Source organism: Protopterus annectens, chromosome 8.part0 (genome assembly GCF_019279795.1).
Source record: "Protopterus annectens isolate FY-2018-M chromosome 8.part0, PAN1.0, whole genome shotgun sequence".
NCBI classification, from domain to species: domain Eukaryota; kingdom Metazoa; phylum Chordata; order Ceratodontiformes; family Protopteridae; genus Protopterus; species Protopterus annectens.
The window spans coordinates 829,547,786-829,568,187 of record NC_056741.1 but is presented as its reverse complement, the minus strand read 5'-3'; the positions used below and the strand labels follow the sequence as shown (position 1 = coordinate 829,568,187).

General features: G+C 38.9%; 1 protein-coding gene across 3 annotated transcripts in view; it reads right to left on the bottom strand.

Moving 5' to 3' along the window:
* Nucleotides 1-20,402, bottom strand: part of LOC122809083 (CD276 antigen-like) — a 553,533-nt gene that overhangs the window by 238,546 nt on the left and 294,585 nt on the right. Inside the window, exon 4 of one of the 3 annotated variants that reach the window (XM_044080305.1) lies at nucleotides 17,138-17,692. The exons of the other annotated variants lie outside the window; for them this stretch is intronic. Coding sequence (XP_043936240.1) covers nucleotides 17,625-17,692 — 68 coding nt within the window. The 3' untranslated portion in view covers nucleotides 17,138-17,624. Of the gene's footprint in view, nucleotides 1-17,137; nucleotides 17,693-20,402 lie in introns of those variants that run through there. 3 annotated transcript variants of the gene reach the window in all.

The window sequence follows — 20,402 nt, the reverse complement described above, 5'->3', positions numbered from 1 at the left end:
GCAATTAAGCCATGACAAAGGACAGCTTATTATTCCAGGTATAAAAATCCAAAGGGGGATATTCCAGGGTGATTCTCTATCACTGCTGCTATTCAGCCTTGCCCTTAATCCATTAACCCGTCTACTTAACAGCTTAGGTCATGGCTATAATTTGGCTCCTAGAAAACAAAGTGTAAAACTTCTCATCTTCTCTTTGTTGATGATTTGAAACTGCATAGCTCATCAGATGAGGAACTGAAAGCACAACTGCAAGTTGACAAAACTTTTTAGATGACCTATGAATGTCATTTGGTCTTGATAAATGTGCAAAAGTGACCTTTAAAGCAGGTAAACTGCAGCACTAAGAAAACATCAGTTTGGGACAAGAATGTGATATAAAAGAACTTGAGCAAGAGGGAGTATATAAATATTTGTGAATTGATGAAGGATCAACAATAATGCTTCTTTAGTGTATTTATTGTTGACTGGGAGCGCAATCTATTTGATGTTTTGTGACGAAGTGTTTTGGTTACAAGTAACTGTAGAATGCCTTGTGGTTGTCTTTGGAATCTTTGGCAATTTTATTTTCGTAACTACTTCTGTAAATAATACTTATGATAATTATTCCTTTTAACTTGAATCTAAATTCATGCTTGTAATTGTACTTGCATTACTGTACAAAAATTGTTTATTATATTCATTATATTCTTGGTGCTCGTTTATTAAATATTTTGTATATTTGGAGCTTTTCTCCCCACGACTCCATTGAAAACAAGCTATTCTCAGCCCAATGGACCATCATGGTAAAGCAACTGCAAATTAATTAATTAATTAATTCATTAATTAATTAATCAGTCAATCAGTCAGTCAACAAAAAGAAGGCAGCCCCAAAGATATTCATAGGTTGGTACTAGGCTATCGGCCCTAGAGCCTATACAAGCCTAGCCATAACAATTCCCTGGATATTTCTTCCCACAATATTTACTTCTCTGGACCCCTGTCTAGCAGGGTGACTGACATGATCCCTGGGTTGAATTTCCTATCTCCCATCCAATCATCAAGGTTCCTTTTGAAGAGGGCCAAGGAGGCGCTCTGTTTGACATGTATGGGCAGTCTATTCCAGTGTATGGGGAGTCTCTGGGTCAGGAACCTATCCCTCCAGCATATTTTGCTCATTGTGATGACAAGGTTTAGATCCCTGGAGCGTGTGGCTCTGAAGGATTGGGATTTCTTTAAGTGGAGCATGTCCAACAGCTCAGGATTTGACATGGCCTTGTATGTTAAGCAGAGATCGCTTCTGAGTAGACGATATGCCAAAGAGTATAGCTGGAGTTTTTTTAGACGGTCAGCATAGGGCATCTGCTTTAGGCCTGTGATTCTTTTAATGAGGTATTTCTGTGGCCTTTCCAGCTGTTGCAGATGTCTTGTGAGGTACATACCAAATGGGGCATTATACTCTATAATGGGTCTAATGAGGGATGAGTACAGTGGGACAATGACCTCCTTTTTTCTGGATGAAAAGCCCTTAGTGATGAGGTGTGCCACATAGAAGGATTTCCTGACTGTTGTGGTGATGTGGTTATCGAAAGTGAGACCATTGTCCACCTGTGTCCCTAAGTCTCTTATCACACTTTTGGTGTTTAGTGTACTGCCACCTATATGGTAATTCACGGATTCATGTTTTTTCCCAAAGGGGATAACTATACATTTCTTGGCATTAAGCTTGAGCCCATGGTTCTGGCACCAGGCATCTGTTTCTGTAAGGCCCTTTTGTAGAACATCCACATCATTTGGGGATTCAATAATGGCTCCCAGTTTGTAGTCATCTGCGAACTTTGTTAGCCAGAGTCCCTTAGTGTTGGCCTGTACTTCAGAGAAGTAGATGCCAAACAAGAGTGGTCCCAGGACTAAACCCTGAGGTACTCTACTTGTCAATTCGAAGAGAAATACAGGCAAAGGCATCCAGATATGGAAAATTTCACAATAAAAAAAATATCACAAAGAGGGAATGTAGAAAAGAAGATTAGTAAACCAGAAGTTAAAAACATAGAACTTAGTTTTGGAGTGCCTGCAAAGTGAAGGATTTGGTGTAGAAGGTATAACACAGGTTACATCACAGCATGATGGAATGAGTCCCAAAGTAAAAAGAAACAGGAAGATCAGGAGACGTCTGAAGAAGAAATATGAACATGGGAAAGAAAAACATATTTAATACGGTGTAATATCTATGCAAAGGAGAAAGCCAAACTAATCAATGCAAAAAGAGCAGCACCAAAGGTATTTGAAGACAAATACAGGCAAAGGAATCCAGACATGGATAACTTTACAATACAAAAAATAAAAAGACAAAGAGGAAAAGTAGAAAAGGAGATCAGTAATGGAGAAGCTAAAGAAATAGAAACTGAAGTAATGAAGTACCTCCAAAGTCAAGATTCAGTGTAGAAAATCTAATTCAGAAAGCACCATAACAGGACAGAGCAACATAACTCCAAATTAAGGTGAAACCAGTGGAATGGGAAGCAATTGGTCAGGTGCCATATGAAGATATTTTGGAGACTTCCAGAGAAAACCAGTATAAACATTCACTTGAAGCTAGACAGGAAGGAAAGGAACAGGAAACTGTGGAAACTCTGATGCAGTTAATGATGAGGAGTGACAGGCCACTGAGTTCTCATATGACAGAGCAAAGGATGGCATATAATGAAGTTGAAGAAAATGTGCCACAGGAAGATGCAATATAACTTTCTGTAGAATGTCCACAGGAAATGGAAAACAAAAAATGTGTCCTCAGTCTAGAAAAAAACAAGCCAAGAGAAGAGTTGCTTAACTTGATAAGAGATAGACCTATTAAGATCAATGAAAGAAGTAGATTGCAGAAAGTCAATAAAACCCAGAAAGTCAGAAGTTTGTGGAAACAAATGAACATAGTAATTAGGACTGTTCATAGAGATTCATGTGATATAACAGAAGTAAACAGGATATATTACTGTGCAGCTAAATTGATAAGTGATAAAGTTCTACCACAAGAACACAGGCTAGTGAAGGAGAGAAAGGGGAGAAATCGAATACCATCATGGAAGTATCGAACAGAGAAAACTATAAAGCAACTAACAAGAAGTGTCATTATTGGAGGAGTATAGAAGAGGAACAGCTCAACAAAAATACTTAGAAAGACAGACGTGAAAAAAACAATGCGCAGTATTAGAATAGGTCAGGATCTATCATGCACTTTCACAAACAAACTAAAAATCTCAGCACAGGCAGAAAACTTAGAAGATACGCAGACAAATACAAAGAAAGGGTACAAAAGAAGCCATTTACTGATGACCCAAAAAAGTATTATGCAGAAATGAGAAGCAAGGTAAAAGGAATTGAAAGACCATCAAAAAAAAAAAAAAAAAAGAAAAGAAATTGTGAAATGTTGCAGAAATATCTATGAAGATCTTGTGGAGCATAACAAATATGCTAAATGGATAGAAGAAGTAAAAGAAAGAATAAAGGTAGAGGATATGAAAGGGTATGAAGTAACAACCAGTGAGATTGAAACAAAGTTAAGAAAAGCCTCCACTTGGAAAGTCCCACGCCCATATGCAGTACCTAACTTCGGGTTAAAAGTATTAACATCTTTGCACAAAGATTTAGCCATGAGTAAGAATTATTTATATGCACACTCCGAACACACACCAACCTGGTTAACAACAGGAAAAACAATGCTCCTACTTAAGAGTGAACCTGCAAGCTACGCTAAAAATTATAGACCAATAACTTGCCTTCCAATGACGTAAAACTATGCACTGGAATTGATGCATACAGAGTCTACAGTCATTTAGAAGAAAACTCGATTATGGCAGTAGAACAAAAGGGGCAATAAAAGAAAATTATATGGAACAATGGATCATTTGCTGTTAAAGTCATAGTAGAGAACTGTAAAAAGGGGAATAATTTAAGTTATTTCATGAACTGACTACAAAAAAAGCATTTGGTAATATCTCACATTCATGGATAAAAAAGTGCTTAAAAGTGTAGAAGATGCACCCTACACTGATGTACTACATTACAGTGACCATAAAACAGTGGCAGACCACTTTGCAATTAAGCCATGACAAAGGACAGCTTATTATTCCAGGTATAAAAATCCAAAGGGGGATATTCCAGGGTGATTCTCTATCACTGCTGCTATTCAGCCTTGCCCTTAATCCATTAACCCGTCTACTTAACAGCTTAGGTCATGGCTATAATTTGGCTCCTAGAAAACAAAGTGTAAAACTTCTCATCTTCTCTTTGTTGATAATTTGAAACTGCATAGCTCATCAGATGAGGAACTGAAAGCACAACTGCAAGTTGACAAAACTTTTTAGATGACCTATGAATGTCATTTGGTCTTGATAAATGTGCAAAAGTGACCTTTAAAGCAGGTAAACTGCAGCACTAAGAAAACATCAGTTTGGGACAAGAATGTGATATAAAAGAACTTGAGCAAGAGGGAGTATATAAATATTTGTGAATTGATGAAGGATCAACAATAATGCATGAACAAATGCGAATAAAACTTAGTAAGGAGTACTTCAGAAGATGTAAATTAATCCTGAAGACAGCATTGACATCTAGGAACAAAATCCAAGCTGTAAACCCATTTGCTCTTCCTGTCCTAACTTACAGTTTTTGGAGTGATTGATTGGCCCCAAAAGGTGTTGGATAGATTAGATAGGAAAACAAGAAGGATGCTTCATGCTCATCAAATGAATTACAAAAATCAGTGCATACAAAGATGATATATTCCCCGTTCCTAAGGAGGGATGGGCCGCCTTGAAATTAATTACATGTATAGATCTGCAATTGTGGGACTCCACACATATCTGCTGACCTCACAAGACCCAAATGTAGTGAAAGTTTTTGAAACATGAGGAGAATAAATCTAAGATGACTTCCCTACTTAGGTTAGCAGAAGCATATTGGCGTCAAGCAGGAATGGAAATCAAACCACAACTGGATAAAAATCAGGTAGTAACTGAATGTACCAAAAACAAAAGAAAGAATATAAGATGAAGGGCTAGATGAGAAGGCAAAAAATGTGGAAAATGCATAAATACAGTTCAAAGTATAGAAAACTTTTGGAAGAACCTCATGTTGACCAGGAATGAATGCAGGAATGGTTAAGGAGAGGCGAATTTAAACCAAGAGACGAAAGGTTAATATTGGCGGCACAAGACAGAGGGCTATGTACACGGTGTACAAATCCACTGAACATTTGGGAGAAAGACAAATGTAAGTTTTGTAAAACAGAATTGGAAACAGTTGCACACCACGTTGCTGGTTGCAACATACTAAAGGCAGAAGGACTGTATACTGAAAGGCATAATAATGTGGCGAGACTGTTGCACTGGGGATCGTGCAAACATTATGGTACTGAAGTGTCTGAAAAGCATTGGAAACATGAGCCACAAAGCATCACAGAAAATGAAGTCTACATCACATGGAATCATCCATTGCCAACAGTCCAAAAGATAGATGCTAGAAAACCGAATATAGTGGTCCAGGAAAAGAAGAGAAAAGTAACACTGATCATTGAAAACACCACACCCAGTGACTACAGTGCCCTGCGTACAGAGAGACACCAAGTCATATAATATCAGGATTTGCAGGCAGAAACAAGAGCCATTACTGGGCACGTTGTTGGGGCTGCGAAGAGCACTTTTGGCTGACATCAAAGAATGAAACAATACTCATTTCTTGAACTTTAATCGTACTTTGACTTAGGGACAAGGTCCATTCCTGTCATGGTATTAGAAACCCAAAAGATTTGATGAAATTAAAAAAGAGAGGAAACTAATATATATATATATATATATATATATATATATATATATATATATATATCTTTAACATTTGTTAACTGGGAAAGTGTTACTTGGAACAAAGCCAATTTTCAGCAGAGGCCCAGGAGAAATACTCCACATGCATGTCTTTGTAACTTGGAAGGAAACCAGAGCACCCAGAGGAAACCCACACAAATGCAGGGAGGACATGCAGACTCTGCACAGAAGGCACCCCAGCCAAAAAAAAAACAAACAATATATATATATATATATATATATATATATATATATATATATATATATACATACATACATACATACATACATACACACACGAACACACACATATATTTGGAGTGTACTTAGAAAAGAAATTGAGAAAATAAAGTGCGAACCTGACCTGATAAATGGCTTATGGGAAACGTCAGAGCTCCAGGCAGCAAGTTTTCACTCTTAAAAGGAGAGGGCATGCAACCCTGTGCCAGCACTCTCCACAATTTCTTCACTGCACACACCTACACATATACATTTAAATATTATAATTAATACTCAAAATACCTTGAGAGATCACAACTGGAGAAGAAGAGAAAAGCGGTCACATAAAAACTGTCACAACCTTAAAACACAAGTTCCTTTCACTTTTATTCCCGCCTCTTTTTTTTATATAACTCCTACCCTTGTTATTCTTCTAACTGCCCCTTTGCATAATACTCTCTTCCATGTTTTTACTCCTACAGTCTCCAAACCACTCTATAACCACTCTTTTCAGCAGCCACTTCTTTAAATAATGTCCGTACAAGTACATACTACACTACCATAGCATACCCTTTCAAGGTCATGTAATGTACCTGTTTCTGTTCTCTTGCTTTATACCACATTTTTGGAAAAAAAAAATCTGTATGTGATTACCTTTTCCTAATCCATGGGCTATGTCTGAAAATGGCCCATATAATCAAGCATTCCACCCCGGTTCTATCCAAGTTTACAGAAACATACACCTAATAAATAATCATGCATACATGCATGCATGTAATCAGATGTTACATTAGACAACTACTCTGCTGATGCTCTAGTGCCACCCGCTTTTCAGCTCATGCTCAGTGATGCTTAATCACATATAAGATGTAGTATCAGTTACGTGTAGCAGCTCTTCACCCAAATAATCTAACCTAGATAAATATCACAACTGAATGTTTAGTTCTCTCAGAACATCCTTGAAAGGCCATTTATGTTGAGAATACTTCTATCACTCTTCTCTCCTGCCTTCTTACCATCGTCTTTATACACTCCTCCTTCACCTTACAACTTTTTCTTTCACCTTCCTTCACACTCCCCTATCCACTTTTTTAATTTGACTGACTAATCTCCATGGGGGATTACTCTTCCACTGTACTATTATTTAGTCCTTATTCTATTATTATTTTTCTTTAGATAAATATTTTAATTTCTATGAATATATTGCTCTTCCACTCTCAATGTGTGCATATACCTGTTACCATATATTTGTGTGTTACTGCAATTCAGTCACAAATGAATTAATATTATGTGAAACACAGCTAAAATCTATGATACACTTTCATGCCAAGATATTTGGTGTTAGCCGTACTATTATGAAAATGCATAATCTGTTTTTATTTATTTCTAAACTACACTTTTGTAAATATTTTATGTGAAACATTTCTGTAATTTATGCTATAAATTTAAGATATTAATTCTCTGGAGCTTTTCACTATGGACCAGCCAATAATAAGCGATTTCCCACCCACCCAATCTGACTTTTCTGAGCAACACAAACAAGCAAATACATATGGCTGTGTCACAATGTAAAGAAGCAATCTGGTAGAGATATATAATCTGCATACTCAATGAACTGCACAGCGATGTTTAATTTGCTGTTCATATTAAGCTAACAAGAAAGAGGGATAAAGTAAGAATATTTAGTCTTTATTTTGAAGTTAATAGCACATTACATTTTCTGAGAACTTTATTTTTCCTAACACTACTTGGAAAGGGGCTTCGCTCTCCTTAAAAACCTTTAAAAGCTAAGCAAGCGTCAATAGGGTACCAACATGCCCATTACCAGCAGCATTATGCAAAACACAGTTTACAAACAGTGTAAAGTAATGGCACACATACTAGTTCATATGTTCATAGGTAGGTACTAGGCTATTTGCCCGAGGGCATTTATAAGCCTAGCCAGAGTGTGTCAGCTTTCACCGCCCCATTGTTTAATTAACTGAGCCTCTGTCAAGAAGGCCAATTAAGTGATCCCAGATGTGTATTTTCTGTTACCCATCCACTCTTCAAGGTTTCTCTTGAAGAGTGTTAGTGAGGGGCTCTGCCTAAAGTAGTTAGGAATTTTGTTCCAAAGCATGGGGAGTCTCTGTGACAGGAATCTATCCCTCCAGCATGTTCTATTTATTGTTGTGGTGAGGTTTAGCTCACTAGAGCGAGTGGATCGCAATGACTTGGATTTCTTTACGTGGAGCATTTCCATCAATTCTGAGTTGGACATGGCTTTGTAAGTCAGGCAGAGATCATCTCTGAGTAAGCAATATGCCACTGAGTACAGCTGGAATTTTTCCAGTTGGGCTGCATAGGACATATGTTTGAGACCAGTAATCCTCTTGCTGAGGTACTTTTGTGGTATTTCCAGCTGTTGGAAGTGTCTTGTGAGGTACATCCCAAATGGGGCATTGTACTCTATGATGGGTCTGATAAGTGACGAGTAGAGGGGCACTATAACCTCTTTATTTCTAGATGCAAACCCTTTAGTAATTAGATGGGCTACATAGAAGGATTTCCTAACTACTTTGGCAATATGATTGCCAAAGGAGAGATTACTATCTACCTGGGCCCCCAGATCTCTTATTACCTCTTCTTTATTAAGGGGGCTGCCGCCTATGTGGTAATTCATGGGTGTTTTGTTTTTCCCAAATGAGATGACTACACATTTTTTGGCATTTAGCTTGAGATCATGACTTTGACACCAGGTGTCCGTCTCAGTAATGCCCTTTTGGAGAATACCCGTGTCAGCCGGAGAGTCAGTTATGGCTCCCAGTTTGCAGTCATCAGTGAACTTGGTTAGCCATAGTTCTCCTGTGTTTGCTTGTACTTCTGAGAAGTATATGCCAAACAGTAGGGGTCCCAGGAACAAGCCTTGTGGGACACCACTTATGACTGGTTTAGAGTCAGACTTGGAGCCCGCTATTCTTACCGTGTGAGTTCTGTCTGTAAGCCAGTTGGCAACCCATCTCGTGACGTAAGGGTTTATGTTCAGGCTGGTGAGTTTTTTCTATAATTCCCGAGTGGGGAATGGTGTCAAAAGCCATGGTGAGATCAAGGTAGGCTGTGTGAACTACCTTCCCCTCATCTATGGCCTTGGTGACTGTCTCAAAGAAGTCAACCAGGTTTAGTAGGCATGATCTGCCCTTAAAGCCGAACTGGGTCGAGTCAAATGATTGGAGGTTCCCAATGTCTTTGTTAATGAGTTCCATGATGATGCGCTCCATAGCCTTGCAGACCAGGCTAGTCAGGTTTATGGGGCGATAGTTACCAGGATCAGTTGTGGCCCCTCCTTTGTGGAGCGGAATAACCGTTGCTGTATGCCATTCTATGGGCACATAGCCTGTGAAGAGGCTGAGGTTGAACAGTGTGTTTAGGTGGGGGATTAGTTTGTTCTGTAGTTTGTACTAGACGCAGCCTGGGACACCATCTGGCCCCACTGACACTGTGCTTTTGGCTTTTGAAAGGGCTATTTTCACCTGTGCGTCTGTGATTTCCGGGACACTACACTTTTCCGGTACTGTTGTGGGCCCTTTTGGAGGTGAGAGGGGGTTGAAGTTTGCACTGAATCTATCTGCCAGGATGTAAGCAATATTAGTGGGTTCAGTATATTTTGTGCTGTTTTGCACTAGCTCAGAGCATATCTGCGAGCTGCCACTTAGATTCTTGACATAGCTAAAGAAGGCTTTGTGGTTATCTTTAGAATCCTTGGCTATTTTTCTTTCGAAGTTAGCCTTGGAGGATTTTATGAGGGACCTTAGTTTCTTACTGATACTGATCAAGGATGTCTTTCCTTCTTGGGTTTTGCTTTTTTTTTGAACTAGTACCCTCCTTCTATTGTATAGCCTTTTTATGGCAGGGGTACACCAGACTGGTTTCCTTCTCTTAGGGGAGTGAGTCTTGGTTTTGCTAGGGATGGCACGATCCATGCATCCTTGTAGGTGCTCATAGAGTGCATTTGTAAAGGTTCCTGCATCTTGGACAGTGTTATCCTTTAGCATGGGGGCTGTGAAACTTACCACCTCCGTCTTAAGTAAGGTGAAGTTTGCTATAGAAATGTTTTTCACTGTGGTTTCCTTGGTTGGAGGTGGTGGTGTGGTGTGGACATCCAGAGTGATTAGTTTATGGTCTGATTTAACCAGTGACGGGTTGACCTCTGGTGTGGAACACCTGTTGCCCATGTTGGTGATGACCAGGTCCAATATGTTTTCACCTCTGATAGGGGAGTTTACCAGCTGATCCAGGGCATTTGAGTTGATAAATCCCAGGAAGCGCTGGACCTGGGTGTTTGTACTTGAGTATTTTTCCCAGTTAATGGTAGGTTAATTGAAATCTCCCAATATCAGGGTGTTCAGTAGGACCTTCATGTTTTCCGGTGTCTCCAGAAAGGTGGAGTGGTGGTCCTGGGTCATGGAGGGTGATCTGTAGCAGGCCACAATTTGCATTGCAGATTTGCCTTATGTTAGTTGCACATGGATGATCTCAGAGGTATCATGCTGCGACACTAACCTGGAGGTATAGGTATCCTTGATGAATATGGATACACCCCCTTCTTTTGTGTTTCGGTCCATGTTCTGTGGCCAAAATGTGTGGTATGAGTTGTAGCGCGGTAGTGCTGGGGTGCTCTGTGGAGCCTTGGACCAGGTTTCAGTTACTGCACAGATGTCGACGTTCTCCATCCTGAGAAGTGCTTTGAGCATGTGCATTTTGAGATTTAAACTCCTGGTGTTGAGTACCATAACCCTCATTTTTTTATTTGTGCTGTTTATGGAGGTGGGTTTGACTTTTGAGCCTTGCCTAAAAAAGGCATTATGGGGGCAGCAATTAGTATTACTATCTCACATGGTTCTTCAGTTGAATTCCTGACTGGGGGCATCCTCTACAAGGAATCAGCATGGCTTCCTTGTGTAAATCCATACAGGTTTTTACAGAGCACTCATACTTACACCCACATCATAATGACAGGAGGTAGAGATACTGGCAATCCTTCCAAATTGATCCGGTTGTGTGTATAATATGCATTTTATACATAGCTATATAAATATAGATACACACACCCAAACACACATACAGGTATGTTACTATAACAGACTGGCATCCAGCATCCTCATTTTATCTGCCTTATGCCACTGAGTGCCAGAATAGGATTGGACTCCTCCCTGAACTGTGAAAGGGATAGAGAAAGGACTGGAGAATAAATGAATCAACGAGTCTGCAAATGCTGTTAATGTGAGACAGATTTATCACCAGAAGCAGACACACACACAACCATTCACACACACACACACACACACACACACACACACACACACACACACACACACACACACACACACACACACACAACCATTCAGACACATTATTCAGAGTGCCCTGCGAGAGGTCCAGTGTTCTTATAGCTGATACAAATATGCATGCTGCCGTAAAGACATGCGAAACAATGAAAACACAAATCCGCATGCAGCAGCATGCATGCGTGCACTGGTTTCTTCAACAGTAATTTCAATGCAAGACACATTAACCTGAGCTGGCAAAACAGTGCTCCTCAGAAAAGTGCCTTTACATCAGGCTTATCTCTTCCATTCCTGATTACACCCCTTTTTATCATCTTTTCACATTATCCACATAAATGCCACCTTTGCCTCACACAATCTGTAATGCGGTAACACTGAAAAATCAATAGCACTATAGTGATTAATAACAGAAACACGCTTGCCACATCCTTGTAAATAACACGAAAATAAATAAATAAATATGTTATAATGGAAGCATGTAAAATATCAGTTTCTTTAACTATCTCACCTCAGACTGAAGCAATTCTCATACACAAACAGGGATTATTATCAACAAACAAACAACATATAACAGCTATGGGATGGATACATCTTCTCCAGTTTCCACACGTGCAAGCATTTCCAGACAAATAAATGGTAAGCTATATCAATAGAATGAATTAACTGATCAGAACCCCCCGAACCAAAACAAAACGCCAAAACTAATAATCCACTTCATTGACACAAATTTAGTGTAAACAACTTCCTATGGCAAGGTTAATCCACAGCATTTTCTGGTTTCTAGTGAATAACGCTTCTTGCATAAAGCAAGTGGGAAGTAATATTACAGCTTTACTATAGTAAACCTCACACAGGACTCATGCGTCCCACTATTTTAGTTTTCTCAGACTGACTAAGGTCTTGATCCACTGAATTTGATGGACTGACTGCTGGTAGTACCTGGGAGCTTTGTTGAGCGAGAAAAAAGTGTCACATAAAAAAGCTATTTAATCTCAGTTGAAATTGCGTGTTAATCACACCGCCTCTTTTTCCAGCAAGCCAAACTAGAAAGCGTACAGGTATTATGCAGAGAAAAAAAGGATTAAGCAGAGCCGTTACCAGTCTGTGCCTCGTGGTTGGGGATCGTTCATGGGAAGTAGCACTGAAAATTTAGCTTTTGTACACAAATGAGGACACTGATCACCTCGCAACTACTGCCACATTGCTCACCTTATTATAAGCAGGACTCATTCCTCCCTTTATTTTAGATTTAAGCAGAATGACTTAAGTAGCCATACAAAAATAGTAACTAAAATGGGCAGATTTACAGCTAAAACGTGTATTAGCCATTTTTTAGCAAACCAAACTAGAAAACATACAAGGATTTAAAATAAAAAATACGGTTCTATGTCTAGGTGCGGACATTAGTAAAGGATTACGTAGACCCCTTACCGGTCTGCACCTCATGATTGGGGATCGCTTGGGTCATGGGCAGTAGCACAGCAAATTTTCTTTTTTTATACACTTGTAGTACTTGTAGGACTAATGAGTAACGACGGAGGACACTTAAAACATGAAGCAGTAGAAACGTGTCCTTACTTCGGAAACTTTTGACCCAGGGAACTATGAGATGCTACTGTTGCCAGCGATACGAGCAAGCACAAATTTCACTCACTCCTCTCTCACACACAGAGACACCCACACAAACTGGCTCTTTTGTGTTCATACACATATTCAGCATTCACTCAGACACACAGACAGCTGCATATTCAATAATAATTAGGTAATGTGAATTTGGTGCTGGCAGATTAGAAACAGATGAACAGGACAACAAACAGTACTATTTTTTGCATAAATTAGGGGCATCATTTTATATGCAGAAGACAATAACGGAATAAACTTACCAAGTATCCATGAACTTTGCCTGCAGATTCACAGAAGGAATTACTTGTTGCAATGAAGTTTTTATTTCAGAAGGAAACAGAGGATGTAAGAGAGTTCCACAACACGTTCTGCAGCGCTTTACAGTACCTAACAATGGGCTGGCCTGGAAAATGTCTATGTCACTGTGTGGGAGGATCTGCAGGAGAGGGAACTACTGATTTGACTGTCGAAGGTACATCACGAAGGTGAAGACAATTTGCAACTGAAAGGATGCGATACTAAAGAATGGGGGATGGGCTTTCCTACCCTACGCTACAGAAAGGCAGAAATGTGTTTGTGCATTCTCGTTACTGTAGATGGCTGGGATGAGTTTACAAGGATAGAAGAGGACTTGCAGTTGAGCTAAATTGTGTTTAAGCCCAGAGTTTTCCTTTAACTTGGAAAGCTTGGCCAGCTTACTTTTGTATGTGTCATTCATAGGAACTGGTTCAACTACATTGTCTTTAAAATTAATAGAATAGCTGACCTGTAACCAGTCCTTAATGTCAGTTTGGTTCATCACTGAAGCTGCAGGAGAAGTCTGTTTTTTTACCTGGTGGTGGGGTAGAAAGATCATTTTCATTCATTTCACCCTTACATTCATTATTTCTCAGGGCTCCTGGTGTTAAATGGAAGTTTTTTCCCCAGGACGAGCATCTCCAGTTTTCAGGCCATTTAGAGCCTTTTGTACTCTCAACATCCTGGTTCCACCCCTCCTGGGCTCTGGACACCACCTCGATCATTGATTGGCTGAGTGGAGTCAATAGGTCTATCAATTGAGATAACTGACCTATCAGCTTTCTGGCTAGTCTCAGTTCCTCCTTATTCCCTCTTTCCTCTTTATTAGAGCTAGAATCAGTCTCCACAGCTGAAGAAACTTTAAAAACACAGAAGCAAAATGCCAAAAACACCAAAAATATTTGAAATAGTCCAAAGCACCCAGAAGACAAACTCAGCCACTGATATAAGGATAATTCCAACTTTATTCAGCCAAAAAAATAAAAAACATAAACACTCTCTTTATACAGTACATGTGGACTGTATGTAACTAAAATCCTTTTATACCTCTAGTTCCCATCATTTCAATTAACTAAGACACAATTAAAGTTTAAAGGTACAGTGAAAATTGAATATTCAAGCCTACTTATCTAAAATAACATACTATGAACATACTGGTACAACACATTCACCTAAAATCTATTAACTAATGTTAAAACATGTTAAAATGTTAAAAAATCATATACAGTTTCTTAAAACTTCAAACAATTTATAAATAGCTTAAATAGAGTAAAAAATAAATAAATCCATTCCTATTAGAACTACATATAAAATGCATGAATTAACACTAAAAACCTTGCATTTGAGCTCGCTCTAGTGATCTTTTTAAGTACTACATGTGTAAGACCTCAGTAACAGCATTCTGTATTAGAACCCAGATCCTTGAAACATAAAAATGTATACATGCATTTTATATGTAGTTTTAATAGAAATGGATTTATTTATTTTTTACTCTAGTTAAGCTATTTATAAATTGTTTTTGAAGTTTTAAGAAACTGTATATGATATTTTAACATTTTTAACATGTTTTAACATTAGTTAATAGATTTTAGGTGAATGTGTTGTACCAGTATGTTCTTTTAGATAAGTAGGCTTGAATATTCAACTTTCACTGTACCTTTAAACTTTAATTGTGTCTTAGTTAATTGGAAAGATGGGAACTAGAGGTATAAAAGGATTTTTGGTTACATGCAGTCCACATCTGATGGTTTTAACAAAATCGTACTATATAAAGAGAGCATTTATGTTTTTTATTTTTTTGGCTGAATAAAGTTGGAATTATGGATGAGTTTGTCTTCTGGGTGCCTTGGACTATTTCAAGCATGCCTTAGTATGTATGCATATCAGTATATTTGTATTTGAAATAAGCAAATTTATATATCTATATACATAAAAGAGACAGGGAGACAGACAGGGAACTATATAAGTAATTGGTGTCACATTTCCATAATGTATGTCAGCTATGTATGTAAGACAGCATATTTAATCGCATGTATGTGCACCTTTTATTTCCATGTACATATGTGACAATATTGGTTTCAGTGGATAGGTTGTGTGGCTGTGAAAGAGCAATTGCATACGTGTGTGTAAATTGTGGTGTATTTGCAAATATGTGTCTCCATATAAGTATTACTAAATGATAACCCATACATAATTTTAGTGTTTGTATGATTTTGTGTATGTCTTTGTATCACAGGATCGGATCATTGTATTCCTCTCACTGGAATGTGCGTGATACTATGCAGGTTGTGTATTAGAGTGTTATTTGCTTCTGCAGTTGATGGCTCACTACTGACAGGGCCAGATCAGAAAGCAGCAGGCCTGACAGATGTTCCATTAGGCTTCAACTTGACAGCAGAACCATTCTGAGGTTGTGTGGAAAGTCGTAGATATATGCATATACTTGTGCGTTGAAGTGATGTTTATGTCCAGAATTACATGGTTGCAGAATTGTATGTATATGTGTATTTGTACATATATATGATGAAACATATACTTATTTTTATTTATTTTACATTTGTTAACTGGGATGGTCCGACTGGACACAGGTCTATTTACAGCGGAGGCCCAGGAAGAAAAACTCCATAATAAAAACAATAACCAGGCATGAGAATACAAAGGAACATATAACAGCAATAAGTGTGATAAAATGCAAGGTAAAAATCCCGTGATTAACATGACATAGTATTGAGGTTGAAAATTAGCAGTAAAATACCAAAAACTGTATCATATTTACAGTAGATATAATAGGAAGGAAGGTGTATAGCTTAATGTAACAGTGAAATTGTATGTAATGCATGGACATTACATTATACTGGTATCTGTTAGTGTGTGTGCTGATGTCAGATATAGTTTTATAAGCCGTTTACAGAGTACCTGTTGAAGTCTGCTGTGCGTAGCCAACCATGACATGGGATCCATTGTAAAAAGCTGAATGCATACATATGCAATCATACTTTACTAACAAATAATTTTCTTGGTCAGAGTAGAAATCGTAATGCCTATAGCAGACAACTCTATTTGATGAGTGGCCATGACAGATCTACTTGTGACAAATGGCTTATTGCTGCTTATCGACATTATCACTACTATTAGATTTGTGAAGTAAGCAGTGTCTGACATTGGACTTTGAAGTGGTTGTTTTTTTGGTTATTGATTTTCCTTTGCCCCCCTTATGTGACACAACCAGCTTATGGCAGTGTCAGTTTTAAGAAAACACTAAAAGATTACATGATTAATACATGGACCTGCCCTGCCCTACTCCAACCTGACCTATTCTTCCTCTGTTTCCTTTTCTCCTTTATCGCCGTTAATACAATGTTGCATTATCTAGACCCAACTATCTAAGGCTATAAATAACCTGCTTCCTCTCAGTTATACAGATATAGTGAATTGTCACTTCATTTCATAACTGGATAATTATTTGCCAGTGTAGTAATTGCAGTCTTACTCTGTGTGAATACAGCTCTAATTCTTTTGTTAATAAGTCTTGATTTACTATTGTAGCTCCTGTATTAGTTAAGCTTGTATTTGTATTTGTACTTGTCTAAGTTTTACACATTTTATATGTTTGGAGCTTTTCTCCTCGGGTCTCTGCTGACAAAGAGCTTTTCGCTCAGTCAGACTAACCCGGTTAACAAATGTTAAATAAATAAAATAAATAAAATTATGATAAAATTACTCATCAAAGTAAAGTGTATATTTGAGATGATAATGCAATGTGACACTTGCTGTCTATCAGAATACATCATTTACTAAATTACATAATGGATTTTAATGGCATCCATTTCACTTCTTTCAGTGTGGGTACTGTGATGGAACATGAGGAAGGCAGAGTGCAACAAGGCATGCAGCACGAAGGTCGGTATTATACACAGTGTCTGTTGCAGTGCTTTCAAATTTGTTGTGCTGTGAGCATATTGGTGATAGTGGTTGTTTGTTAATCTGTTCATCTCTGTTGGTCTAGGAGTCCATCAGAAACCCACACAGGTGTGAATATGTGGCCATTCCTATATGTACTGGGCCTCAAAAAGTGCTATAGAAATTGGACCACAAAATTTGTTGGTATCTTAGTCAGGAATGCAAGTGTCTTGAGACGGAAAAAAGGCTTGTGGTGGGATGGTCTGCTATCCGTACTGTGGGAGAAATATGGCAGTGGTGAAGAAGCAGTCCCTCCCTGCTTGTTGATATACCACATCATGGTGGTGTTGTCTGTCTTGATCAGGAGAGTCCCAGGGGAGAGAAGGGGCTTGAAAGCTATCAAGGCATGCTGGACAGCCATCATCTCTTTTTAGTTGACATACAGAGGGATTTGCTGCATCTGGAAGGAAATGCCCTGGCAACATGCCCCTTGTGGATCTGAAAGGCAAAATAAAGGGAATTATCAGCAGACTGCTTACATGGTGGCCTAAACTGCATATTATATGCTCAGATATAATGCAACACATGCATTGGAAGGGCACTCAAAGTATTAAGGCCATTCATAAAATCCGAAGACTGCCTACTAACTTTATGTGGGGACAGATGAAGCTGTGTAAAGGATCTGTTATTCAATATAAGTCCATAAATTGTAGGTTATGAGAGTTAAACCGGTATGACCATGTTCACCTCAGTGACAGTAGAATTGATCAATTTATATGTCATTTAAGAGAGTCTGTCTTGCTTGCCAAAATAAAGCTTCAGACTTATAGTGGATTTTAAATAAATGGGCTGGGAAAGCATTCAAGCAATTGTTTTGGTTTGACTGTTTTTTTAATGTGTTTTTGTCAAGAATGATAAAATTTTTCAGTGCATTGGACAGTACACAGCAATGTGATGTGGCAAAACTCTTCAGTGCACTTTCTATATAAATCACTGAATGTATTCTTACAGTTCTGTCTTAGTTTTCATTAATACTGCAGTGTGGGCAAGGAACGCTGTGGTCCAAGTGCAGGGGTACTGAACAATATGTACCATGGTTTGTGCATTTACCCTCTGAATATGTGTTTAGGGAAGGGCATTCTTTCAGATAGATTGACACAAAATCAGTGTAGTGCCCCCTTCTGAGCTGAAAAAAATTGACTCTGTACTACATTACATATGGTAGTTGTGTCCACTGACTGACATTAATAGCTCCCACATTATTTGCAGGCATTTCATTATGCATGCTGGTTGATGGTGGACTCAACACAGTTATCTATCATGCATGAAGTTGGTGTCCATCTGTTTTTTCTTGAATAGATAGTCCTAAGGTTGATGTTGTTGTTGTTGTGTCTTTCGGCCTTTCCCGGTTAGGGGTCGCCACAGTGGAACTCCGGTCCGCTAATGATTGGTAGTTGATTTTTACATGCCGAGTTACCAGCCCTGATGCACAGCCTTCAATGAAGGTATGCACATTCATGCATGTCTCCATGCAGAAGAAAATCTAGCTGAGAATCGAACCGGACAGCATCTTACTGTGAGGCGACAATGCTACCGCAGCACCACCACCGCGGGTATAGTCCTAAGGTAATACATTCAAACAGTCAACTTTTTTTACTATTTTATTATTTTCAAGGGTTTTGCCTTCAGCAACACATTTTAGGGCATAAACCTATTAAATTTGATGTCGCCAATGCTGTATTTGACTTTTGCACCAGGTAGGCAGCGTGTCGGCTAACAGTAACCTGCACCACTTATCCTGAAAGTCTATCAGTCTATCATGAGCTTCCATCCCTGTTGCTAACCAAATGGTTTATACAGCTGTAGACTTGGGATGGGACTAACAGCACTGGTTACTGTGTTACTAATCCATCCTGACATGAAAGCAGTGTTACAAAGATGAGTAATTGTTACTTTTGGTGACACAAGCTGCATGCCATGGGTAGCAGCATAATATTTTGAAGCACTCAAGTGTTTTTTTTTTTTTTACATTTGCATGTGAGGCAGGCTTCTGTAAGTCACATTATGACATAACTGTATGCATTTCTCACCTATTTTCAAGGTCAATCATAGACTAACCTTTCTACGCTTATCATGACCTAAACTGTGGCAAAACTGCTGGAGATCTACCTATGTACTGATGCTCAGGCAGTCCATTATATAGTTCATAGGTTCATAGATAGGTACTAGGCTATTAGCCCTAGGGCCTATACAAGCCTAGTCAAAAAGGTACCCTGGCTTTCGCCACCCAAGAAAATTATTTTCCTGTGCCCCTGTCAAGCAGAATGACAGAAGGGATCCCCGGGGTGAATTTCCTATTACCCATCCAATCATCAAGATTTTTCTTGGAGTGCTAATGAGGAGTTCTGTTTGACATAGATAGGTAGTCTGTTCCAGAGTATGGGAAGTCTCTGGGACAGGAATCTATCCCTCCAGCATGTTCTGTTTATTGTGGTGACAAGGTTTAGGTCCCTAGAGCGTGTAGCTTGGAGGGATTGGGATTTCTTTAAGTGGAGCATGCCCAACAGCTTTGGGTTTGACATAGCTTTGTATGTTAGGCAGAGATCACCTCTGAGTAGGCGATATGCAATGAAGTAAAGCTGGAGTTTTTTGAGTCAGTCTGCGTAAGGCATCTGTTTGAGGCCAGTAATCCTCTTTGTGAGGTATTTTTTGCGGCCTTTCCAGTTGTTGTAGATGTCTTGCGAGGTACATACCAAAAGGGGCGTTGTACTCTATAATGGGTCTAATGAGTCATGAGTAGAGGGGAACAATGACCTCTTTTTTTCTGGATGAGAAACCTTTTGTGATGAGGTGTGCCACGTAGAAGGATTTCCTGACCAGTGTGGCAATGTGATTTTCAAAGGAGAGACTACTGTCCACCTGTGTCCCAAGGTCTCTTATCACTCTTTTGGTGCTAAGTAGACTACCGCCTATGTGGCAGTTCATGGATACAGAGTTTTTACCAAAGGGGATGACAATGCACTTTTTGGCATTGAGCTTGAGACCATGTCTTTGACACCAGGCATCTGTCTCAGTGAGGCCCTTTTGTAGGATGTCCACATTGTTAGGAGTTTCAATTATGGCTCCTAGTTTGCAGTCATCTGCTAATTTAGTTATCCAAAGACATTCTGTGTTATCCTGTACTTCAGAGAAGTAGATATCAAACAGG